Source organism: Cetorhinus maximus, chromosome 23, assembly GCF_964194155.1.
Source record: "Cetorhinus maximus chromosome 23, sCetMax3.hap1.1, whole genome shotgun sequence".
Lineage (NCBI taxonomy): Eukaryota > Metazoa > Chordata > Chondrichthyes > Lamniformes > Cetorhinidae > Cetorhinus > Cetorhinus maximus.
Window position 1 is genome coordinate 35,836,116 of NC_135901.1, and position 26,630 is coordinate 35,862,745.

Below are 26,630 nucleotides of genomic sequence, written 5' to 3' on the forward strand. Positions count from 1 at the left end.
GAGGGATTCACTAATTCATCTAACCTGTTGGCACATCAGTGATTTCACACCAATGGAAGATATTTTAAATGCCTGGATCGCAGGAAGTGTTAGAAAAGTTCCGTGGAGCTGATGTGCTATCAACAGTGACAAAAGACCATATGTGATCTCTCGCTGTGGGACTGGGTTCAGGCGATCGTGTGAACTCAGGGTCCACCATCGCACTGACACTAGGGACAGACTGCTCCGTGTGTGAGAAGAGTTATCCCACCTCAATACACATCAACTTCTTCACATTGATAAGGAATCTTTTCAAACTTCTGGCCATGAGCAGAGATTTCAAAGCAAAATGGATCTGCTGACACACAAACACATTCACCCTGGGGAGAGGCTGTTCACCTGCTCTGTGTGTGGGAAGAGATTCACTCAGTCGTCTCAGCTGCTGGCACATGAGTGACTGCTGAGGTTGGATTCTACTGTTGTTGCTGCTGTTACATCCAGGACTGAATTCTGCTGATGTTATTAACCCCTGTGACCGGGCTTGAGTTTGATATTCAGGAAATATGTCAAATAAATCAGCTTTTGTTTAACACATTGTTATAGATTTCTCTTTCCCACCTGGGTGTTTAACATCACCTGGCTGAAGCTCAGGAAGGACAATCTGGGTCGTGGATCATACAGCAGGAACAGAACTTCAACCTGGACACAGTCCTTCAGGGTCACACTGAGAGGGACAAACAGCACTTTGGTCTTTCTCATCTCTCTTCACTGACAGCAAAGTCCCCGTGTGGGTTAATCCTGAAGTGTGTAAGAAATGTGTCCCAGCTGCTCTCTTCCATGGTTCAGAGACCCTGGACCCAGAACAGGAGGCTCCTTTCCAACTCTGTTTAGGGTCAGGAAGAACAATGGTGAATGCTGGAAACGTGCTGTCAAATCAGAAATTCGTGTAAAACTGTGATCTGTTCCTGACTGAAAGTGAAACAGCTGGTTTAAGTTGAAAAGATAAATTGGTAACCAAGGTTTTCCAAAGACTCACTTGACTGGTCAACTCAGGTTCAGCCCTCAAGCCCTAGGATTTGTTACAGAACTCGCTGCTCTCTTGGTCCTCTGACCTCTGAGCTCTCTTCCTTTTGGTTTCCGGAACCATCAACAATCACTCACCAACATCACACTGTGAGATAGAGTTCAGGAGATGGGAGGAAGAAACAAATTGAGGCCATGAATCTGAGTTCGGAAATAAAATTAGATAAACATGATTACATGTTCACAGAATCACAGTGCAGAAGAGGCCCTTCGGCCCATCGGGTCTGCACCGACACATGAGAAACACCTGAACTACCTACCTAATCCCATTTATCAGCACTTGGCCCATAGCCTTGAATGTTATGACGTGTCAAGTGCTCATCCAGGTACTTTTTAAAGGATGTGAGGCAACTCGCCTTCACCACCCTCCCAGGCAGTGCATTCCAGACCGTCATCACCCTCTGGGTAAAAAAGTTTTTCCTCACATCCCCCCTAAACCTCCTGCCCCTCACCTTGAAATTATGTCCCCTTGTGACTGACCTTTCAAGTAAGGAGAACAGCTGCTCCCTATCCACCCTGTCCATGACCCTCATAATCTTATACACCTCGATCAGGTCGCCCCCTCAGTCTTCTCTGCTCCAATGAAAACAACCCAAGTCTATCCAACCCCTCTTCATAAATGACATGTTTCATCCCAGGCAACATCCTGGTGAATCTCCTCTGCACCCCGTCCAGTGCAATCACGTCCTTCCTGTAATGTGGTGACTAGAACTGCACATAGTACTCCAGCTGTGGTCTCGCTAAGGTTCTATAAAACTTCAACATGACCTCCCTACTTTTAGAATCTATGCCTCGATTGATAAAGGCAAGTGTCCCATATGCCTTTCTCACCACCCCACTAACATGCCCCTCCGCCTTCAGAGATCTATGGACACATACACCAAGGTCTCTTTGTTCCTCAGAACTTCCTAGTTTCATGCCATTCATTGAATACTTCTTGGTCAAATTACTCCTTCCAAAGTGTATCACCTCACGCTTTTCAGGTTTAAATTCCATCTGCCACTTATCTGCCCATTTGACAATCCCGTCTATATCTTCCTGTAGCCCAAGACACTCAGCCTCACTGTTAACCACCCGGCCAATCTTTGTGTCATCCGCAAACTTACTAATCCTACCCCCCACATAGTCATCTATGACATTTATATAAATGACGAATAACAGCGGACCAAGCACAGATCCCTGTGGTACACCACTGGACAGTGGCTTCCAGTCACTGAAGCATCCTTCCGTCATCACCCTCTGGGTCCTACAGCTAAGCCAATTTTGAATCCACATTATCAAATTAGCCTGTATCCCATGTGCATTTGCCTTCTTTATCAGTCTCCCATGTGGGACCTTGTCAAAGGCTTTGCTGAAATCCATATAAACTACATCAACTACACTACCTTCATCTACACACCTGGTCACCTCCTCAAAAAATTCAATCAAATTTGTTAGGCATGACCTCCCTCTTACAAAGCCATGTTGACTATCCCTGATCAAACCTTGCCTCTCCTAGTGGAGATAGATTCTCTCCTTCAGAATTTTCTCCAATAGTTTCCCTACCACTCACGTGAGACTCACTGGCCTGTAGTTCCCTGGCTTATCTCTACAACCCTTCTTAAATAGCAGAACCACGTTAGCTGTTCTCCAGTCCTCTGGCACCTCCCCCGGGGCCAAAGAGGAATTAAAAATTTGGGTCAGAGCCCCTGCGATCTCCTCCGTTGCCTCCCTCAGCAGTCTGGGACACAAATCATCCGGACCTGGGCATTTGTCCACTTTTAAGCCTGCCAACACCTCCAATACCTTGTCACTCCCGATATCAATTTGCTCAAGAACCTCACAGTCTCTCTCCCCGAGTTTGATACCTTCATCCTCATTCTCTTGGGTGAAGACGGATGTGAAGTATTCGTTCAACACTCTACCAATGTCCTCTGGCTCCACCCATAGATTGCCCCCTTGGTCCCTACTCTTTCCCTGGTTATCCTCTTCCCATTGACATACTTACAGAATATCTTGGGATTTTGCCTACTTTTACCATCTAGAGCTTTCTCATATCCTCTCTTTGCTCTCCTAATTGCTTTATTAAGTTCCACCCTGCACTTTCTGTACTCCACTAATGCCTCTGCTGATTTGCTTCCCTTGTACCTGCTAAAAGCCTCTCTTTTCCTTCTCATTGTATCCTGAATATCTCTGGTCATCCATGATTCTCTGGGCTTGTTACTCCTTCCTATCACCCTAGAGGGAACATGTTGAGCCTGTATCCGCCCCATTTCCTTTTTGAATGCCCCCCACTGCTCCTCTGTCGATTTCCCCACAAGTAGCTGTTCCCAGTCTACCTTGGCCAGATCCTGCCTTATTTTACTAAAATCCATTCTCCTCCAATCTAAAACATTTTTTTGCAACTTGTCTATTTCTTTGTCCATAACAAGCCTAAATTGTACCATGTTGTGGTCGCTATCACTAAAGTGCTCCCCCACCACCACCTCAGCCACCTGTCCTGCTTCATTCCCCAGAATTAGGTCCAGCATTGCACCGTCCCTTGTTGGACCCTCTTGACCTAAAAAGTTCTCCTGTGCACATTTCAAGAAATCCACTCCATCCAAGCCCTTTACACTTTGTCTACCCCAATTAATGTTGGGAAAGTTGAAATCACCTAATATAATTCCCCTGTTGTTATTGTTTTTACACACCTCCGCAAATTGTGCACCTATTTGCTCCTCAATTTCCCGCTATCTGGGGGTCTATAATAAACACCTAATAATGCGGCTGCCCCTTTTCTTATTCCTAAACTCTACCCACAAAGCTCCATTCGATGTCCCCTCCCAGATATCCCAGGTAAAAGCCCCAGAGCTGCAGACGCGCGAGTGGGGGTTTGCGGCCTCCACCGGGTATAAATGAACTTTCTCCCCCCGCCACCTCCGCCTCTGACCGGATGCCGAGCGACAAAAAAAGTGTCTCCCCATCGTCAGCACTCACTCTGCGCAGGCTCGGAACACAACGCATGCGTACAGCACCCCTGTTGTGAAGATAGGGGACATTCTTCACCGCGGAGAATGCTGGGTAAAGTCCCGGCCATTGGAAATCCCCATTAGTTTATAAATATTTGTTCGCTGTTACTGAGGCTGCGCTCGTCCCCGCCCAGTTACCTGCAGCCCCACCGCGCAGGCTCCGTGCTAGGAGGACAGCAATGGGGGCGGAGCCTTCCGGCGCATGTGCGATTGTGCCCTTCTGATGGAGATAGGCCGTGTTCACCCGCTCTGGGCTTTCTGGGTAGAAGGAATCGCCATTTATGCAATCAAGAGAGGGAAAGATCACTTGTCACAATAATTGATAAATAAAAGCAGTGTATATTTTATTCCCACTCCTTACTATTATACGCAAAATGAATATATTAATTGCAGTAATTATTTTTATTATTTTAAAATGGTAATCTTATTTCCTAACTCAGATTCATGCCCTCAATTTTTTTCTTTCTCCCAGCCCCTGAACTCCATCTGACAGTGTAATGTTGGTGAGTGGTGATTGATTATTGTGGAAACCAACAGAAAGGGAACTCAGAGGCTGAAGGATCAGGGGAGCAGCGAGTTCTGTAACGAATCGTGCAGCTGGATGGCTGGATCCTGCATTGAGCCATTATGAAACGCTAGTTACCAATTTGTCCATTCAACTTAAACCTGCAGTTTCATTTGCAACCAGAAACAGATGACAGTTTTACACCAATCTCTGGTTCGACAGCACGTTTTCAGCGTTCACTGCTGTTCTGGACTCCAAACAGATTTGTATAGGATGCTTCTGTTCCATGTCTCGGATCGCTGAACCATGGAAGAAAGTGGCTGGGACACATTTCTTACCCATTTCTTACACACATCAGGTTTAACCCTCATGGGGACTTTGCTGTCAGTTAAGAGAGATGAGAAAGAACAAAGTGTTGTTTGTCCCTTTCAGTGTGACCTTGAAAGACTGTGTCCAGGCTGAATTTCTGTTCCTACTGTATGATCCTTTCCCCAGATTGTCCTTTCTGAGCACCAGCCAGGTGATGTTAAACACCCAAGTGGGAAAGACAAAAATCTACAACAATGTGCTTGAAATGTAAGTGATTTATTTCACATTTATGCGGAATATTAAACACCAGCCCAGTTTCAGGGATTATTAACATGAGCAGAAGCATACCCCAACTCTCAGAATGAACATGGTTCAGTCCTTGGTGTTATTGACAGCAGCAATGACAGCAGAATCCAACCCCGCTCGTGTCTCAGTAAGTGAGATGACTGAGTAAATGTCTTCCCACATACACAGAAGGTGAACAGCCTCTCCCCAGTGTGAATGTGTTCGGGTTTCAGCGAATCCATTTTGCTTTCAAATCTCCGCTCATAGTGAGAACTTTAAAAAGGTTTCTTCTCAGTGTAAACAAGTCAATTTGTAGTGAAGTGGGATGACTAAGTGAATCTCTTCTCACCCAAGGAATAAGTGAACAGCCTCTCTCCCCAGTGTGAGTGCACTTGTGGACACTGAGCTCACATGATCACCTGAACCCAGTGAGAGCATCTGAACTGTCTCTCATCAGTATGAACGCATTGATGGCACATCAACTCCACTGAACATTTATAACACTTCCTGCAACCTAGACATTCAAAAGATCTTCCATCAGTGTGAACTCACTTGTGTGTCAACAAGTTGGATGAATCAGTGAATCCCTCCCCATACATGGAGCAGGTGAATGACCTCTCCCGTTGTGAACTCACTAGTGTAGCAGCAGGACGGACAATCACCTGAACCTCCACCCGTAGTGAGAACAGTGAATGGTCTGGTGAAACATCAGTGAATGTGGATTTTTACAGCACTTGTCACAGCCTAAGCATTTAAACCCTCTCTCTCCAGTCTGAACTCACTGGTGTGTGTGGAGGCTGGATGGAGAAAGATGGGGATTCAGAGATTGGTTGATGTGGAGGTGAATAATTACCTGCCCCCATGTACAGGAACACTGTCTCCCTTGCTTAGTGGCACACCAGAGCTTAGACTGATCTCCTGGGAACAAGAAGCAGAGTTCGAGCAGCTTCTCCTGCAGATGGAGTTAACTGAGAGTAGCCAGGCGATGTCCTCGGAGGTCTTGGATGTTGTAGGCAGAGCATTGGATCTCTTCTCTGGTGTCACGGATGAATGTCAAACCTGTTCAGGTGAGAGAAAGATGCTTAGTAATAGCATTAGTTTGGAAATTTATTTCATTCCTCTTCTCAGTATACAAACGTACAAAATAAGAGTAGAGGTGGGCCATTCAGCCCCTCAAGCCTCCTCCACCATCAATAAGATCATGGCTAACCTTCTTGTATTTCGAATTCCACATCCTCATCTACCTCCAATAACTTATTATTCCCTTGGTGAACAAGGATCTATTAACTTCTGCCTTAAAAATATTCAATGACCCCTCTTCCACCGCTTTTGAAGGCGGAGAATCCAAAGTTGCACAACCCCCTGAGAGAAAAAAGTTCTCTTTATCTCTGTCCTTAAAGGGCGACCCCTAATTTTAAAACAGTGCCCCCTCGATCTGGACTCGCCCACAAGAGGAAACATCCTTTCCCACGTCCACCTACTCAAGGCTGTTCAAGATCTTACCTACTTAACTCAAGTCACCCCTCGCTCTTCTCAACTCCAGTGGAAACAAGCCCAGTCTGTCCAACCTTTCTTCAAAAGACAACACGCTCATTCCAGGTATCAATCTACTAAATCTTTTCTGAACCACCTCCAATGCATTTACACCCTTCCTTAAATAAAGAGACCAAAACTGCATACAATATTCAAGATGTGGTCTCACCAATGTTCTCCATAACTGAACCAAAACATCCTTACCTTTATCTTCAACTCTTCTCGTAATAAAGGATAACAACCCATTTGCCTTCTTGATTACTTGCTGTCCCTGAATACTAACTTTTTTTGACTCATGCACTAGAATACCTCGATCCCTCTGCACCTCTGATTTCTGCAGTCATTCTCCAGTTAAGTGATACTTTGCTTTTTTTTATTCTTCCTGCCAAGGTGAACAGCTTCACACTTTCTAACATTATACTCTATCTGCTGGATTTTTGCCCACTCACTCAACCTCTATATCTGTCTGCAACCTCATTATGTCCTCTTCACGACATATTTTCCCACCTATCTCTCCACCATTGGTGACCATTCTTTCATTAGCCTAGGACATAAGCTCTGGAATTTCCTCCTCAAACCTCTCCACCTCTCTTTCCTTCTTTTAAGAAACTACTAAAAACCTACCTCTTTGACCAAGCTTTTGGTCACCTGCCTTAATATCTCCTTATGTGGCTCAGTGTCAAATATTACTTTGTGACACTCCTGTGAAATGCCTTGGAAAGTTATGTTAAAGGCACAATATAAATACAGATTGATGTCACAGACTTTGACATGAATCGTTGTTCTGCCTCATCAATAAGACATTGCAACTCAAAGCATGAAACATTTTGTTGGACAAGTTGTTCCCATTCTGTCATTGAAACATTTTCAGAAATATTGCCCCCTACAAAAATGGTGACAGCGTATGTGCACTTGATGGAAATAAAACTTGCAGGGCTTTGGGATAGAGCAGGTGAAATGAAACAGACAGAATTGCTCTACAGAGAGCTGGCATGGACTCGATGGGCTGAATGACCTCTTTCGGTGCTGTATTTAGTTCGTCTGGTGCAGTCTAACCAGGATCTTGAATATCTCGGTGCTTTTCCAGTCACACTGATAACTAACATCTTTTCTCGCAAGCAGAACATACAAACCTTTTTCCTTCCACAGCCAAAGGCTGATGATATTCAGGTCCTGGTGAATCAAATGACTGTATCAGATCATGATGTGCTGTTTGGCTTGAGTTTTCCCGTCTGCAAATCCTTCCCTTTCAATATCCTGTGAAATAGAGATTCTTAAAAAAACCATCACTGTCAGTCCAGGATAGAAATTGAGAAGAGACAAACATTTCTCTTGGTTTGAGTTTGCTGTGTGTAAATCCTCCCCTTCTAACCCCCTGTAAAAGGAGTTTCCAAACACTTGGTGTAAACTGGACTCCGGGAGTTTCTAATCCGGGTTTGGAGTCCTACACCGGGTGTTTGTGAATCCTCCCAGTCCACCCTCCGGCTCCATTCCTCTCCTGCACTCGGCCCTTTCCAACCCGCTGGACTTTCAATCCGACCTCCTTCAGTCCCATACAGAATCCGCACTGCGCATGTCACTCCCAGTCGGCTCCGCTTCTCATTCATTCCGATTGGCTGGAGGACAAGTCGCAGCCGGTCAGTCCATCAGACCCGCCCTCCTCTTCCTATTGGTCCGGAGCTGCCATCAATCATTCTGTGTTGGAGCATGCGCAGTACCTGGAGACAGATGGTCAGAGAGCTCGAGCGAGCGAATTTAAAATGCGAGTTTTGGAAAGACCGAGTGTGGATTCAGAGCCGAAAATAAAAATTTGAACATAGATAGAGCCGGCGGGTGAGTTGGGAGGCTTCATAAACTCACGATGTCGGCCCGAAACTCTCAATAAGGAGCTTGCGGTCCCGTGTTTCACTAATTGGGACGATAGCTTCGGCCTTTTTTCCGGAAGTAGGCCCGAGTTAACGGCCGCCATCTTTATAGGGGGAATGAGCAACAGAGCGCATGCGTGTGCGCCATCTTTACAGAGGCTTCAGACCCGGATGAATGACCCGCTGGAGGGACAATAAGTCAGAGATAGATAAAAACAAAAAACTACTGCGGATGCTGGAGAGTTTGGTGTGAAATCAATGGGTTGTTGTAAAACAGGAGATCAGAGTAACAGTCAGAAACAACAACAACTTCTATTAACATCATAAATCATCCCAGTGAGCTTCACAGGGAAATTATAAAACAAAGTATGACATTCAGACATATCAGGAGACATTAGGGCAGGTGACCAAAAGCTTGGGCAAAGAGTTTTAAGGAGTCTTAAACAGTCACTTGGATGTACAGAACTTGAGCATGACTGAAAAAAGAGGCATGTTATCGAAGATTTTCTCTCATCAGGACAGACAAAAATATCAAATTTCAAAGGGAACAGTAATTTCTACTTCTTGAGAAAAAGGTGCTGATTGGTTGGCTAGTCAGCTCTGATTGGTCGTTGCCATACAGCAGAAAGCTATTGTTTAGGGAGAATGAGAAAATTCCTGAAGAAAAGTAACTGCTGGGAACCAGGGAATGTCTCCTTGTAAATCACAGATTAGAGAAATTCCAGCTGTCTTTTCCTCACTTCCTGCCAAAACCCTGCAGAGAAGACAAAGGAGAGTCAGGGGCCAGAGCTGGATCACTAATTGGGACGATAACTTCGGCCTTTTTTCCGGAAGAAAAGTCGTTGCCATGGAGAATACAGCAGGGAGCTATTGTCCCCTATGCTTTTGTTTAATCCAATAATAGGCCCCAAGCCTGGACATGTTCCTAATGCCTGCAGAGGACAAGTCCCTGTGGATGAATATATGTAGCTTCTAGCAAGTGTAAGTTGTTATGGCACAGCAAAAGTTAAACGCTGAGTTGCACAAATCCCAGAGGGAAACTTAAAACAGCTGCCACAACTGTTTTTGCAATTTTTATTTTAGTTTGAGGTGCGTGCCTTGAATTCAGTAGCAATAAGTCCACTGAGGCTTGGAATTTATTTTTTCTGAAACTAAATTAAACATTTAATAATAGAAGAAAAGATTTTACGCACATACATAGGTCTACAAATTACTACTATAATAACTCCTAAATTCCCTAATTAACCTGACTCCCAGTTACACCTCCATTAAGGCAACTGTAAAAACAAATAAGTTTTAACAGACTCAGGAAAAGAGCACAATACCCTGGACAGTGATATTCACAGTGAGTTTTCTTAGCTTCAGTTCCTGTAGACAGTAACTTAATGCATAGAGGCTGGATGCTTTTCACACCTGTTAGATCTTAGAATTACTTCACCCTTACCCATAGCATCATCTCCTTTATACATGTTTCTCCCTTTTTAATGTAATTTCCATTGTTCCAATATGTCTTTGCAACTTTACTTTTCTCAGAATATAAATCTTTCATAGTACTCATATTATCAGTAACCTTTGGGAAAAAAATAAACTCACTGTTTGGCCTAAGTTCTTATGGCTGGGTGTAACACCTTACCATCTCTTTGAAATTCAAACCACTCTTTATCCAAAAATGCAAATGTTCCTCTCACCTCACATTCAAAACCTTCAGCCATGTTTATGTATTTAGCATTTTAAACCTATCTTCCCTTTTGATCACTCAAAAGCTCCAGACCAGCTGTCTCCAATTCAATTAAATCCCCCACCCCCACTCACACACACATCCACACAGAGAAACTAATCCAAACCTCATCATTAACCTACCTTTACAATAAATCACAGTAATATGAAAATTTTTTCATGACAAAGTGAGACACATTATGAGCCCGTCTGATAATCTTTGAAATTTGATGTTCTTGTATCTGTCCTGGTGAGTACAAGATAAAAAGTTTTGACAGAATGTTTCTTTTTTTTTTACAATACTCAAATGTCTTAAAGGAGTAAAGTGTGGTAGAGATAGGGAGAGAATTTGAGAGCTTGGGGATGAGAGAACTGAAGGCACAGTCACAAATGGTGGAGCAATTAATATAGGGAATGTACAAAACCAGAATTAGAGGAGTGCAGATATCTCAGAGGGTTGTGGGGCTGGAGGAGATTACACAGGTAGGGAGGGGTGAGGCCATGGAGGGATTTGAAAACAAGGATCAAAATTATACAATCTGGTTGTTGCTTGACCAGAAGCCAAGGAAGGTCAGGAAGCAGAGGGGTGTGACGGGAATGGGCCTCGCTGTGAATGAAGACACAGACAGCGGACATTTGGATGGGGTCACGTCTGCAGAGGGTAGAATGTGGAAGACCAGCCAGGAGTGTGTTGGAATATTCGAGTCTGGAGATAATAATGGCAGCGATGAGGGTTTCAGCAGCAGATGCACTGAGACAGGGTGAGGTCGGATGATATTACAGAGGTGGAAACAGGCGGTCTTACTGATGGCACAGATATGAGGTCAGAAACTCATGTCGAGATCAAATGTAACACCAAGGTTGTGAACAGACTGGTTTAATCTCAGACTGTTCTCAGGGAGAAGGATGGAGTTGGTATCTGAGAAATGGAGATTTGAGCAGGGACTGAAAACAGTGTCTTCAATCTTCTCAGTGTTTAATTGGAGTTAATTAGTCATCAGGAAGAGAAGCAGGAACCAGAATGGGCCATGAGACTGATCCCAGGTTTAACTTAGTTAGAGAGGGAGAGAACGAAGGAAGGAAACCCTGGGAGGTTTGGAGAAACCACCTTCATGATCGCTCATTAAATCACCACACAGTAAGTTTTGGACACAAGGTTAACATCTGCTATTCTGTCTGGTCAGTCAGGGGGTTTCAGGTTAATGTTTTGTCACAAATAATGACTGAAGTGAATGATCAAACATATTGTTCTCTCCATTTGTAGAAATTTGTTAAAAAGATACAGAAATAATTGTCCAAAACTCTCACTGGATTTCAGCACAGGGAGGAGAGAGAGTGTGTGGGATGGGGATTTGCTGCTTTGGGGGAACAAGAGAGGAAAAAATGTTCCATAGCAACTAGAGTTGCCTGTTCTAAATTTCTATCCTGTGCTTACAGTGATGACTTTTGTAAACTCCTTTTACAGGATATAAGAAGGGGACACCTTGTAGATGGGAAACTCAAACCAAACATCACATCAAGATCAGACAGTCACTCGATTCATCAGGAGCTGAATACAATCGACCTTTTAATGTGGAAGGAGAAATATTTGTCTGTTCTGTCTGTGGGAAAGATTTCAAATATCAGTGTGACTGGAAAGGCACCGAGACCCACACACCCGAATGAGAGTGTTCCAGTGAACAGACTGTGGAAAGAGCTTTAAACAGTCATACAGCCTGAAAAAATAAATCACACCATTCACAGTGGGAAGAAACTGTACGCTGTTCTGTGTGTGGATGAGGATTCAACTGATCATCAAACCTGGAGAGACACAGGTTCACCTGCACCATGGAGAAACTGTGGAAATGTGAGGATTGTGGGAAAGGATTCAATTACCCATCTCAGCTGGAAAACCATCGACGCAGTCACACTGGGGAGAGACCGTTCACCTGCTCCGAGTGTGGGAAGGGATTCACTCAGTCATCTGACCTGCTGACACACCAGCGAGTTCACACAGGAGAGAGGCCATTCACCTGCTCCGAGTGTGGGAAGGGATTCACCCAGTCATCCCATCTGCTGACTCACCAGCGGTTTCACGCTGGAGAGATACCATTCACCTGCTCTGAGTGTGGGAAGGGATTCCCTCACTTATCACACCTGCAAACACACCAGCGAGTTCACACTGGGGAAAGGCCATTCATCTGCTCTGAGTGTGGGAAGGGATTCACCAAGTCATCCAATCTGCTGACACACCAGAGAGTTCACAGTGGGAAGAGGCCATTCACCTGCTCTGAGTGTGGGAAGCAATTCACTCAGTCATCCAACCTACTGACACACCAGCGAGTTCACACTGGAGAGAGGCCATTCACCTGCTCCGAGTGTGGGAAGGGATTCACTCAGTCATCTGACCTGCTGATACACCAGCGAGTTCACACTGGGGAGCGACCATTTACTTGCTCCGAGTGTGGAAAGGGATTCACTCAGTCATCATACCTGCTGATACACCAACGGCTTCACACTGGGGAGAGACCATTCACCTGCCCTGTATGTGGGAAGGGATTCACTAGATCCTCTGACCTGCTGAAGCACCAGCGAGTTCACACTGAGGAGAGGCCGTTCAGCTGTACTTCCTGTGGAAAGAGATTCAGGTCTTCTTCAGACTACAAAGTGCACCAGCGAATTCACACTGGGGAGAGGCCATTCACCTGCTGCAAGTGTGGGAAGGGATTCACTCGGTCATCCCACCTGCTGAAACACCAGCGAGTTCATAAGTGACTTTAGAGATTGGATTCTGCTGTAATTGCTGCTGTTAATCTCGTCCAGGACTGAACCATGTTCATTCTAACAGTTGGGGTTTATTTTTACTGATGTTAATAATCCCTGTAACTGGGCTGGAGTTCAATATATTGATGTCTGTTCGATAAATCAGCTTTGTTTTAAATACACAGAATGTCGAGTCCTTGATTTCTCCAGGATAAGAGGAGACTAATTGATGTCCTGTTCCCAACTGCTCCATTTTTGGATCTTTTCTCCTTTCTAATTCTAGATTATTTCAGTTCTCAGACCTTTCGTTACTCTCCTTGACAAGTCCCAGCTCCCCACATGTCCCAGATGCCTCTCTTCACCTTGGGATCCAGGGATTGTGTCGGTATTAAAAACATAAAATACTTTTCCAAGCATTGATTTAGTCCGGGATTATTGACCCCAACCTTTCCCACCACTGATGTGAAGCTGATTGTCCTGGAATTGCTGTGTTTTTGAACAGGGGTGTAACATTTACAATCTGTCAGTCCTTAGACACCACTACTATATAAGGAGGATTGGAAGACTGTGACCAGAGCCTCCACAAGTTCCATGTGAAGGATGCTGTCTCTGACAGTGCAGCAGTCTCTCAATGTCACCCTGGAGTGTCAGCCTAGATAATGTGCTCAGGTTTATTAATATTTCCTCTTGTTATTGATGTGGATCATTAAGAAACAATGGACTCTTATGATGTCATCCAGTCCCAGTGCGATGATGTCATCCAGTCCCAGTGCGATGATGTCATGGAGACTATTAAATACCAGCAGAGCCTGAAACAGTGACGATTAATTTATCACTTTCTAATGGTGATTGACCTGCTGTGTATTTCCCCAGGCTTGTGCTTTTCAGTATTTGTATTCTTAATGTTGACAAAAGCATACTCTTGTTTTGGCACTGAAACACAGACAATTTAAGTCAGTTAAATTCAATCCCCATCGAGTGCATTGGAGGACTCAACTGGTCCGAACTTCTTATGGTATCAATAAACAAAGATCCTACAAGGTGTTTATACGGGGAATTGTTTTTCTCTGAGACCAGGAATGGTCAAACTATGTCCCAAAGTTCAGATTTGGGCCTTGAGCCCGGACTATGGGGACCACATACATGGAGCACCATTACTGGATGTCCGTCATCCCTGATTTTAATTACTCCACCATTGGTGGCTGTGCCTTCAGCTGCCTGGACCCTAAGCTCTGGAATTTCCTCCCTAAACCGCTCTATCTTTCTACTTCGCTTTCCTCCTTTAAAACACTCCTTATAACAGGCCTCTTTGGTCTAAGCTGACCTAATATGGCCATCTGACCTAATATGTCCTTATGCTCCTGTGAAACTCCTCAGGGAATTTTATTATATTAAAAGCCCAATATAAGTATAAGTTGTTGCTGTAGTTCAGTCAGACCTGATCGCTTGCTGAGTAAGTGAGTCTGTATAAATGTCATTCATAGACACAGCTTTTTTTCATAGTTCAGTAAGATCTCATCACTTACTGAGTGAGTGAGTCTGTATCAATGTAACTCAAATAGACACAGCTTGTTAGAACAGACCTCAGGAGAAGGAAGCTCTGAACTAACCACTGGACTTTCTGTTCTCCAAAACTGAGTGAAGGTGATTTTTTTTCCAAACATTCAAAATGACTAATAAAGTTATTAAAGATGGTTTGTTGTTGTGAGCTGAATTATTTGGTAGGATTACAGTGAAGGAGTGGGATTGACCCACAGTCTGAGTCACCACTTTAAGGACAGGAAGAGAGAGAATCTGTAGAGGAGAAAAGAATTAGTTGGAGACCAGGCACTGAATCTGGAACAATGAGCAGAGAGGGGAAGAGTGTGTGGGACAAGGATTTATAGAATTGGGGAAATGAAAGGAGGATGAATATTCTATAGAAACTAGAATTGTCTTCTGAATTTCTACCCTGTACTGACAGTGATAACTTCTCTAAACTCTGTTTATCGGGGATTAGAGGGAGAAGATTTTCAGATGAGAAACTCAAACTAAAAGTCTTGCAAGATCTAATGTAATCACTGAATTCAGGTATGATCAGCCTCTGATTATGGAAGGAAAAATGTTTGTTTATTCTGTCTGTGGGGAAAGATTTAAATTATCAGTGTGACTGGAAAATCACCGGGACACACACACCCGAGTCAGAACATATATTGGAGTCAAACCTGACATCACATCAAGTCTGGTTTAGATTCAGACAGTTGCCAGGGAGAGGAATGGAGTTGGTAATGAGGGAATGAAAACAATGGCTTCAGTCTCCCCAATACTCAAACACCCACACCCGGTGTTTCTGAATCCTCCTTGCCCACCCATCAGCTCCATTCATTTTCCATTGCGAGCGATCATGAAGGCGGTTTCTCCAAACCTCCCAGGGTTTTGTTTCCTTCTTCCTCTCCCTCTGTAACTAAATTCAACTCAGTCTCTTGTCCCATTTTGGTTTCTGGTTCTCTACCTGCCCAAAGTAACCCTGAGCCAATGTTTTACAATGACCCATTTTATAGTTTCCCAAAGATCAGTTGATTTCAAAGTGTAACATCTTATTTGAAGGGTTCATTGTGTGTGTGTGTGTTACCCTGGAGAGACTGTGACTGGCTTCAATAAGATATATATATTTTTTAAGTGGAAAGATTTGAAATGAAGCTAGGGGCAGTGCCTCAGAACAAATTGGACAGAGGAGCCCACTTCATCAATGCTGCAAACATAGGACCTGATCCCCATCCCCCCCACCACTGCTCCACTCATGTCTGCAGGATATGTGGCCTATGAGGGTGACCAAGGACAGACTGTGTGGAGTGAAGGGTCCAGCAGCAGAACTGAGGGAAATCTGAGCACAAAACAGTGCTCAGGGGGAAGGAGTTAGGGGATGTTTCTCAGACTGGAAGAAAGTGAGAAGTGATGTCCTGCAGGCATCCATGCTGGGAGCAACTACTGTTCATCACTTGGAATTGGAAATATCTTTATGTAATTTACAGGTGACAACAGTTGGGTGATAGAGTTAAGAACGGGGAGTTCCACACAAAAATCCAGGAAGATGGAAACAGACTGGCAAACTTGACAGATCAATGGGAAATAAAATTCAATCTAGTGAAATGTGAGGAGGTTCATTTTGGGAGGAGCAATAAGGAGGCAGTTATTGGTTAGAATGTAAGAAATTAAATGGGGTAGATGATCAAAGAGTTCTGAAAATAAAATACACCCACATAAATCACTAAAGGAACAACAGAAATTGATAAGAGAACAAAGATAGAGCTGATGTTAATTTCTAGAGGAGTTTAGTCCAACAGCAGTGAGGGAATCTTAAATTTCCAGAGGATATTGGTGAACTTGAAGGACTGTGTGTAGTTCCAGGCTCCATATGGAAAGGATACTTAAGCACTGAAGAAAATGCTGAATAGATTGAAACATACTCTGTAGGATATGTATCAGTGTCTTGATGGTTTAACATGTTGCCTCATTCTACTGTCCACATTAATCCCTCAATGTTGTTCTGTTCTTGAGTAGCTGAGCATGCCTGGGAAATGTTCTTCAATGCAGACTCACCCCTGCCTTTCCGCACGTTCATTAAGTCACACATAACAAATCACATCTGCACACTCACACCGGTATCCCAATATCATATTAAACATGCCATCTGCTACAAGCAAAAAAATGAAATGACCCCCCGAGAGGCTGTAACTATCAACAACTTATGAGCTACAAAGCGCCTTTAATGTAATAAAATGATGACAGGTGCTTCATACTCACATTAGAAAACAAAATACAACACTGAGACACGTAAAGAGATATACAATCAGCTGATCAAAAGTTTGGTCAAAGAGGCAGGCTTTAAGGAGCATCTTCCAGGAGGAAAGAGAGCAAGAGAAGTGGAGATAAAAGGAAAATCCTGCGGATGCTGGAAATCGAAACAAAAACAAAAATAGCTGGAAAAGTTCAGCAGGTCTGACAGCATCTGCGGAGAGGAAAATAGTTAAAGTTTCATGTCCGAATGACTCTTCATCAGAACCCTGATGAAGAGTCATATGGACTCGAAACATTAACTGTTTTCCTCTCCACAGATGCTGTCAGACCTGCTGAGCTTTTCCAGCTATTTTTTTTTGTGAGAGAAGTGGAAGTATTTGGAAGAGGATGTAAGAGACTGGGGCCTAGGCAGCTGAAGGTGTGGCCACTAGTGGTGGAGAGATTAAAATCAGGAATACTCAAACGACCAGAATTAGATGAGTGTAGAAACCTCAAGTTAACAGAGATGACAGAGTTAGGGAAGGGTGAAGCCAAGGAGGGATTAGCAAACAATGATGAGAATTTTCAAATCAAGATGGGAGTCAGTGTAAGTGAGTGAGCACAGGGGTGAAAGGTGACTGGGACTTTGTCCGAGGCAGGGTCTGGGCAGCAGAGTTCTGGGTGACCTCAAGTTTAGGGAAGGTGCAACATGGGAGGCTGGCTCGGACTGTGTTAGAATTGTCAAGTCTAGAGGTGACACAGGAATGAAGGAGGGTTTCAGCAACAGATGAGCTGAGACAGGGTGAGGAAAGCTAATGTTCCGGAGGTGGAAATAGGTGGTCTTTGTGATGGTGCAAATATGTGATTGGATGCTCAGCTCAGTGTCAAATATGACTCCAATGTTGGGAAAAATCTGGTTTAGTCTCAGACCTTTGCAAGCGAGAAGGATGGAGTCAGTAGCTAGGAAATTAAAACAATGGATTCAATTTTCACAATGTTTAATTCAATGAAATTTCTGCTCATCCAGTGCTGAATGTTTCATAAGTTGTCTGATAATTTAGCCGAAGTGCTTAAGTCGAGGGAAATGATGGTGAGATAGAGCCACATCTCATCAAATGTTCATGTGAAAACTGATGCTGTGTTTCAGTTGGGGACATTACTGGAGAACAAGAAATGAGGAATAGGACGGGGTAAAGGATAGATCCTTGGGATCACCAGAGGTAACTGTGAGAATGAGAAGGGAAAACATTGCAAGTGGTTCTCTGACTATGATTAGATAGAGCAGAATGGAACCAGGAGAGAGCAGCCCCACCCAGCTGGATGACAGTGGAGAGGTGTTGGAGCAGAATGGTGTGGTCAACCCTGTCAAAAGCTGCAGACAGATCGAGAAGAACCAGAAGGGATAGTTTACCTTTGTCACAGTCACATAGGATGTCACTGGTGGCTTTTATCAGAGCTGTTTCAGTGCTGTGGCAAGGGCAGAAACCTGATTGGAGGGATTCAAACAGGGAGTTCTGGCAAAGATGGACACGGATTTGGGAGATTACGGAACATTTTAAGGATTTTAGACAGGAAAGTGAGGTGGCAGATGGGGCAGTAGTTTGCAAAGACGGAGGGTTGAGGGTTTATTTTTTTGTTTTGAGAACAGGGGTAATGATGATAGATTCAAAGGAAAGCGGAGTGGTATCTGAAGAGAGAGAACTATTAGCAATATCAGTGAACATGGGAAAGTTGGGTGATCAGAAGTTTAGTGGAAATAGGATCAATGGAGCAGGGGGTGGGTCTCATGGACAAGATGAGAACTGAGGGGACATGAGGGGAGCTGGGAGAGAAACTAAAGAAAGATGTGGGTTCAGGGCTCAGACAAGGGGGAACTTTAGACACAGTTTGTCCCGGTCGGTTAGTGGAAGGGAGGGAAGCAGCAGAGGCAGCTGATCGGATTGTCTCGATCTCAGTGACAAAGAAGCTCCCTGAGTTGCTCACACTTGTTGATGGAGGTGAGGATGGAGGAGAGAGGGCAGAGGGAGAGCCCTTCAAAAGGAACTAACTTGTCTTAGAGATATTAAAGGCTCAACACACTGTCTGTAACACAAAACTGATTTATTTGAATTTTATCCAGAATCTTAACCCCTATAACTGGGCTGGAATTTATTAACATCAGCAAAAACAGATTCCAATGAACATGGATGTGATTAACAGCAAAATCCCATCACTGTAGTTCCTTGTGAACTTGCTGATGTCTCAGCAGGGTAGATGAGTGAGCAAATTCCTTCTTACACTTGGTACAGCTGAATGGCCTCTCCCCAGTGTGAATTCGCTGGTGCTCCAGCAGGTTGGTTGAAGTAGTGAATCCCTTCCGACACTTGGAGCAGGTGTATGGCCTCTCCCCAATGTGAACTCGCTGGTGTGTGAGCAGGGTGGATGATTGAATAAACCTCTTCCCACAATCAGGGCAGGCAAACGGTGTCTCCCCAGTGTGAATTCACTGGTGAACAGTGAGATTAGACGATCGCTTGAACCCAGTCCCACAGTGAGAGCACTTGAATGGTCTCTCATCAGTGTGAACACGTTGATGGCACATCAGTTCCCTGGAACTTTTATAGCACTTCCCACATTGTCGGCATTTAAAAGGTCGCTCGTCAGTGTGAACCTGTTGGTGAGCTAACAGGTTGGATGACCGAGTGAATCCCTTCTCACACTCAGAGCAGGTGAACAGCCTCTCCCCAGTGTGAGTGCACCGGTGAGTTTCCAACTCAACTGGAGAATCAAAACCCTTCCCACAATCCCCACATTTCCACGGTTTCTCCCCGTTGTGACTGCATTTATGTTTCGACAGGTCAGATGATCGGCTGAAGCCTCATCCACACACAGAACACGTGTATGGTTTCTCCCCAATGTGAACGGTGCTTTTTCCTTCCATGTTCAAAAGCCGATTGTATTCAGGTTACAGTAAATTGGGCGATTCTGTCAGATCCTGCTGTGATATTTGGTTTCAGTGTTTCAACAGCGAATCCTCCTCTTCTAACACCCTGTGAAATTGATTTAAAACAGAAAAAGGGAATGAGAGAGAACCCACAAATACACAAAAGCAGGTTGTGAAATTGAGCTGAATGAATCTGGGAATTTGTGGGGCCGGCACGAGGAAAAAGTGACCATGAAAACTTCTGGATTGTTATAAAAACCCAACTGGTTCACTAATGTCCTTCAGGTAAGGGAACCTGCCACCCGGTCTGGGCCTACACAAGACTCTGGCCTCTATGAGAGCAGAGAAAGATTGAGGGAACAAGAACGTGAGACACATAATCTTTCAAACTCTCAACCTCCCACCGAGAAGGGACAGGGTAGCAGGTGCATGAGTACACCATCACCTCCAAATTACCCTCCAAGTTACACATTGTCCTGACTTATTGGACATCCAGTTCTGGATGAACAGAAATTTCCTCTATTTAAATATTGGGAAGAACATTGTCCTCAATGACCCACACAGGCTCACGGCGAAGCAATTCCTCCATTTAAAATTCTCATCCTTGTTTCAAATCTTCCTCTTCCTTATTTCCAGTCACACAGATATTTGAATCTTTTTCCACAGGCAAACATACCTTCAGGTTCTGATGAATCGAGTGACTCTGTCATGTTTTGATCTGATGTTTGGTTTGAATCTTCCGCCTTAAAATCCTGTTCTTTTAATATCCTGTAAAAAAAAATTCTTCACTATCAGTCTTATATAGAAATTGAGAAGAGACAATGAGTTTGCTGTGTGTAAATCCTCCACTTCTAATATTTTGCAAAAGAAATTTACAAGACCTATATCAGAAGAGACAAACATTTCTCTTGGTCTGAGTTTTGTGCGTGTAAATCCTTCCCTTCTAACCCCCTGTAAAAGGAGTTTCCAAAATCCATCCCTGTAAGTCCAGGATAGAAATTCATAACATTCTCTCCTCCTGCTACGTATACCAGCATTACCGCGCATGCGCCATGCTGCACATTGCCCCTTATAAAGATGGCGACCGTTAATTCCGGCCACCAACCTGGTGACGCGGTCGCGCAGCTGTTTACGTCTGGTTTTGTGCAAACACGGAACCAGAAGTTTCTTATTCGGATTTTAAGACTCCACCAGATGTTTATGAATCCTCCCCGTTCAGTCCGCGTCCTCCATTACCCTCCTACAATTGGCCGTTTCGCATCGTTTGCAGAGTGAAGATGACCGCATCCGGACAGCCGCAGCACCCGCACTGCGCATGCGCTGGTTGTCTCCCGCAATGCGCTTACGCAAGATGCTCCTGATGTGAGGATAGGGCATGTTCTTGTTCGCCATGAATCCTGGGTAAGAGACCCGCCATTGAACATCGGTATTTTAGATTAGAAAATTATCCTTTATCATCCGATTATGATTGCAGCCATACCGCGAAGATATAAAATTATTAAGTCAATGAATGCAGCAGTCATTAACAGCAGGACAAAGCCCTACAATTAGATGTGAACTCATTGGAGTCTCAGTAGGTGTGCTAAACAAGTGATTATTTTTGTATTTGGAACATTTAAACCACGTTTTGTTAGTAGTAATGCAAAAGCATCAGACCCTTTGAACTTTTAGAGCTGGATTGTTCACAGGTATGGAAGCTGAGTAAATCCCATTGCGCACATGAAGTACCTGAATGGTCTTTCTCCAGTGTTGCTTTGTTTTCATTATTTATTCACGGGATATGCGCTTCACTGGCTTGGCAAGCATTTATTGCCCATCCCTAGTTGCCTTTGAGGAGTGGCGATGAGCTGCCTTCTTGAACAGCTGCATTCCATGTGCTGTAGGTACACCCACAGTGTTGTTAGGAAGGGAGTTCCTGGATTTTGACACAGCGACAGTGAAGGAATGGCAATATATTTCCAAGTCAGGATGGTGAGTGTCTTGGAGGGGAACTTCCAGGTGGTGGTGTTTCCATCTATCTGCTACCCTTGCCTTTCTAGGTGGTAGCAGTCCTGGGTTTGGAAGGTGCTGCCGATGGAAACTTGGTGAATTCCTGCAGCGCATCTTGTAGATGCTACACACTGCTGCTACTGTGCGTCGGTAGTGGAGGGAGTGAATGTTTGTGGATATATGCTAATCAAGCGAGCTGTTTTTTCCTGGATGGTGTCAAGCTTCTTGAGTGGGAGCTGCATTCATCCAGGCAAGTGGGGAGCATTTCATCACAGCCCTGACTTGTGCCTTGTAGATGGCAGACAGGCTTTGGGGAGTCAGGAGGTGAGTTAATCTTCGCACTATTCCCAGCCTTTGATCTACTCTTGAAGCCAATCTCAGTCTTTGGCCTCCCACATTATTCCTTTGGCGTTCAACAGAAGCTCAGAGAACAGAACCTCATCTGTCGATCAGAAACTCAAGCATGAGAAGCTCATCTTTGATCAGACACTTTACAATCTTCCAGATTTAACATTCATTTCAATGATTACAATTCAGAATCACCACTCCCTTTATTTCAGACAGCAGGTGCTCATAATCGTTTTGCTGTTACCATTTATTCCCCTCGGGGCCTGTCTGTTGTTTCTTCTTTTATCAATTAGTTTTTTGCCTTGTCACATTATCACAATTCTGTCTTGCACCAACACCCCCTTTGTCATTAAATCATTCTTGCCTTCCACCCTATGATAATGTTCATTCCTGATCTCGGTCTCTATTTCTCCTGACTCTGTACTTGTTTGTAAACTATTAAATCTATAATTCTTCCAGTTTGAATAAAAGGGCACTGACCTGAAACACTCACTTCGTTTCACGCTCCATGGAATCTTTTTGACCTGCCGAGTATTTCCAACATTTTCTGTTGGAAATCAAACAGGGAAGTGTATATGTCAAGGAATCGGTATGACCACTGCACTATGGACATCAGTGTCAAACCACCCTGGACCGATGGGAACTGAACTATACATCTCTCACTCCAATTCACAAATGGAAAAAAACTGGAAATACTTAGCAGATCAATTGGAGACTGTGGAGAGCAAAACAGTTAGTGGTTCAGGTCTCTGAGCTTCCATCAGAACTGGAATTAAAGGTGAGAGATGCAACAGATTTTCAGAAAGTTCACAGACAAGGAAAGGGGGAGAGGGAAAGGACAGAAGAGAAGGTTTGTGATCGGTTGGGAGGTGGGTGAGATTACTTAACACAAAAGATGAGGTTGTAAGTTAAAACCGATGGTGATGGAACTAGTAAAGAAACTAAAGGTTGCAGAGCTATTCTGTAACTGCCATCTATTTCGGCTCTGATTGGAAATGTGTTGCTTCTCTTTTGACCCATTTCACTTGTGTCTGACATTGAAAACACTCAATCCTTCTTTACCGTGACCTTTTACAAACAGAGGATGCGATGGTGTGGTGGTATTGTGGCTGGACTAGAAATCCAGAGACCCAGAATAATGTTCGAATTCTGCTACGCCAGATGGTGGAATTTGAATTCAATGGCAATCTGGAATTGAAAGTCTAATGATGACCATGAAACCATTGTCGATTTTTGTAAAACCCCACCTGGCTCACTAATGTCCTTACCTGGTCTGGCCGACATGTGATTCCAGACCCACAGCAATGTGATTGACTCTGAAATGCCCTCTGAGGCCAATCAGTTGTATCAAACCGCTACAAAGTCTCAAAAAAGGAATGAAACCGGATGGACCACCCAGCATCGACCTAGGCACCGGAAATGACAACGGCAATCTCAGCCCTGTAAAGTCCTCCTTACTAACATCTGGGGGCTAGTGCCAGAATTAGGAGAGCAGTCTCACAGACTAGTGAAGCAACAGCCTGACATAGTCATCCTCACGGAATCAGACCTTACAGATATTGTCCCAGACATTATCATCACCATCCCTGGGTATGTCCTGTCCCACCGGCAGGACAGGCCCAGCAGAGGTGGCAGCACAATGGTATACAGTCGGGAGGGAGTTGCCCTGCGAGTCCTCAACATCGATTCCAGACCCCATGAAGTCTCATGGCATCAGGTCAAACATGGGCAAGGAAACCTCCGGCCGATTACCACTTACCATCCTCCCTCAGCTGATGCATCAGTGCTCCTCAATGTTGAACACCACTTGGAGGAAGCACTGATGGTGGCAAGGGCACAGAGTGTACTCTGGGTGGGGGACTTCAATGTCCATCACCAAGAGTGGCTCGGTAGCACCACTACTGACCAAACTGGCCGATTCCAAAGGGATATAGCAACTAGACTGGGTCTGCAGCGGGTGGTGAGGGAACAAACAAGAGGGAAAAACACACGACCTCATCCTCACCAACCTGCCTGCTGCAGATGCATCTGTCCATGACAGTATCGGTAGGAGTGACCACCGCACAGTCCACATGGCGACGAACTCTCACCTTCACATTGAGGATACCTTCCATCATTTTGTGTGGCACTGTCACTGTGCTAAATGGGATAGATTTGAACAGGTCTAGCAGCTCAAGACTGGGCATCCATGAGGCGCTATGGTCCACCATCAGCAGCAGAATTGTACACAAACACAATCTGTAACCTCATGGCCTGACATATCCCCCACTCTACCATTACCATCAAGCCAGGGGATCAACCCTGGTTCAGTGAAGAGTGCAGGAGGGCATGCCAGGAGCAGCATCAAGCATACCTAAAAAGTGAGGTGTCAACGTGGTGAAGCTGTAACACAGGACTACTTGCGTGCCAAACAGCATAAGCAGTAAATGAGCTCAGCGATCCCACAACCAACGGGTCAGAACTAAGCTCTGCAGTCCCGCCACATCCAGTCATGTATGGTGGTGGGCAATTAAGCAGCTCACTGAAGGAGGAGGCTTCACAAATATCCCCATCCTCAATAATGGAGGAGCCCAGCACAAGAGTGCAAAAGATAAGGCTGAAGCATTCGCAACAACCTTCAGCCAGAAGCGTCGAGTGGATGATCCATCTCGGCCTCCTCCAGATGTCCCCAGCATCACAGATGCCAGTCTTCAGCCAATTCAATTCACACCACGTGATATCAAGAAATGGCTGAAGGTGCTGCATACTGCAAAGACTATGGGCCCTGACAATATCCTGGCAATAGTACTGAAGACGTGTGCTCCAGAACTTGCCCCGCCCCTAGCCAAGCTGGCCCAGTACAGCTATAACACTGGCATCTACCCGCCTATGTGGAAAATTGCCCAGGTATGTCCTGTACACAAAAAGGACAAATGCAACCAAGCTAATTACTGCCCCATCAGTCTACTCTCGGTCATCAGTAAGGTAATGGAAGGGGTAATCAACAGTGCTATCAAGCGGCACTTGCTTAGCAATAACCTGCTCAGAGAATGCCAGTTTGGGTTCTGCCAGGGCCACTCAGCTCCTGAGCTCATTACAGCCTTGGTTAAATGAGCTGAACTCCAGAGGTGAGGTTAGAATGACTGCCCTTGACATCAAGGCAGCATTTAACCGAGTGTGGCATCAAGGAGCCCTAGCAAAACTGGAGTCAATGGTAATCAGGGGGAAAATTCTCTGCTGGTTGGAGTCATACTGCACACAAAGGAAGATGGTTGTGGTTGTTGGTGGTCAGTCACCTCAGCTCCAGGACATCACTGCAGGACTTCCTCAGGGTAGTGTCCTAGGCCCAATCATCTTCAGCTGCTTCACCAATGACCTTCCTTCCATCATAAGGTCAGAAGTGGGAATGTTCGCTGATGATTGCACAATGTTCAGCACCATTCATGATTCCTCAGATACTGAAGCAGTCCATGTCCAAATGCAGCCAGACCTGGGCAATACCCAGGCTTGGGCTGACAAGTCGCAAGCAACATTCACACCACATAAATGACCATCTCAAACAAGAGAGAATCCAACCATCACCCATTGATGTTCAATGGCATTACCATCACTGAATCCACCACTATCAACATCATGGGGGTCACCATTGGCCAGAAACTGAACTGGACTAGCCATATAAATACTGTGGCTACAAGAGCAGGTCAGAGGCTATGAATCCTGCGACCAGTAACTCATCTCCTGACTCCCCAAAGCCTGTCCACCATCTAGTAGGCACAAGTCAGGAGTGTGATGGAATACTCCCCGCTTGCCTGGATGAGTGCAGCTCCTACAACAATCAAGAAGCTTGACACCGTCCAGGACAAAGCAGCCCACTTGATTGACACCACATCCACAAACATTCACTCCCTCCACCACCGACGCACAGTGTGTGCCATCTACAAGATGCACTTCAGGAATTCACCAAGGCTCCTTCAACAGCACCTTTCAAAGCCACAACCACTACCATCTAGAAGGACAAGGGCAGCAGATAGATGGGAACACCACCACCTGGAAGTTGCCCTCCAAGTCACTCACCATCCTGACTTGGAAATCTATTACCGTTCCTTCACTGTCACTGGGTCAAAATCCTGGAATTCCCTTCCTAACAGCACTGTGGATGTACCTGCACCACATGGACTGCAGCAGTTCAAGAAGGCTGCTCACCACCACAAGGGCAACTAGGGATGGGCAATAAATCCAGGCCCAGCCAGCAAAGCCCATATCCGGAGAATGAATTTTTTAAAAGTATCAGCGTGAAAGATAAAATTAGAGGTTGTCCCATTCTATGTATGTCCTACAACAACAACTTATATTTATAAATCACCTTTAACCTGTTGAAACGTCACAAGGCGTTCCCCAGGATTATTATATAACAAAGTGTGACACCGAGTCTCATATTCGGTCAGGTGACTAAAAGCTCGGTCAAAGGGGGAGGCTTTAAGAACTGTCTTGAAGGGGGAAAGTATAGATTTCATGTTCCAGCTAACAGCAATGTTTCTTCTCATTGGTGAAGAAGTCACTTGTGTTCAACCTAAACAAACCATTTGGTCGGAGAAACTTGTCTCTGGTGAAAGAGATCGGGAATGAAA

General features: G+C 44.7%; 4 protein-coding genes and 1 pseudogene across 5 annotated transcripts in view; 3 read left to right on the forward strand and 2 right to left on the reverse strand.

Annotated features, from left to right (window-relative positions):
- The window catches only part of LOC144697973 (uncharacterized), a 28,009-nt gene extending 18,659 nt beyond the window's left edge, over positions 1-9,350 (forward strand). The window contains exons 4-5 of the mRNA XM_078569925.1: positions 6,021-6,218; positions 9,310-9,350. Of these exons, the coding sequence (XP_078426051.1) occupies positions 6,021-6,218; positions 9,310-9,350 (239 nt within the window). The remainder of the gene's footprint in view (positions 1-6,020; positions 6,219-9,309) is intronic.
- LOC144697496 (uncharacterized) overlaps positions 1-26,630 on the reverse strand; it is a 253,619-nt gene that overhangs the window by 136,722 nt on the left and 90,267 nt on the right. The window lies entirely within an intron of this gene.
- The window catches only part of LOC144697978 (uncharacterized), a 608,842-nt gene that overhangs the window by 110,171 nt on the left and 472,041 nt on the right, over positions 1-26,630 (forward strand). The window lies entirely within an intron of this gene.
- LOC144697497 (uncharacterized) lies at positions 8,381-13,182 on the forward strand. Of its 2 annotated transcripts, none has more exons than XM_078569507.1 (2): positions 8,381-8,415; positions 11,731-13,118. In XM_078569507.1, exon 2 carries the CDS (start codon positions 12,093-12,095, stop codon positions 13,017-13,019), a length of 927 nt encoding a protein of 308 aa, XP_078425633.1. In that variant the 5' UTR covers positions 8,381-8,415; positions 11,731-12,092; the 3' UTR covers positions 13,020-13,118. The 2 variants fall into 2 exon arrangements, with proteins under 2 accessions (XP_078425633.1, XP_078425632.1); XM_078569506.1 differs by having other exon boundaries at positions 8,396-8,517; positions 11,731-13,182.
- Positions 18,758-26,630, reverse strand: part of LOC144697974 (uncharacterized) — a 102,866-nt pseudogene continuing 94,993 nt past the window's right edge.

What these genes read in the sequence shown, in the direction of transcription:
- LOC144697497 (XM_078569507.1), top strand. Translation starts at nt 12,093, where the DNA reads ATGGAGAAACTGTGGAAATGTGAGGATTGTGGGAAAGGATTCAATTAC.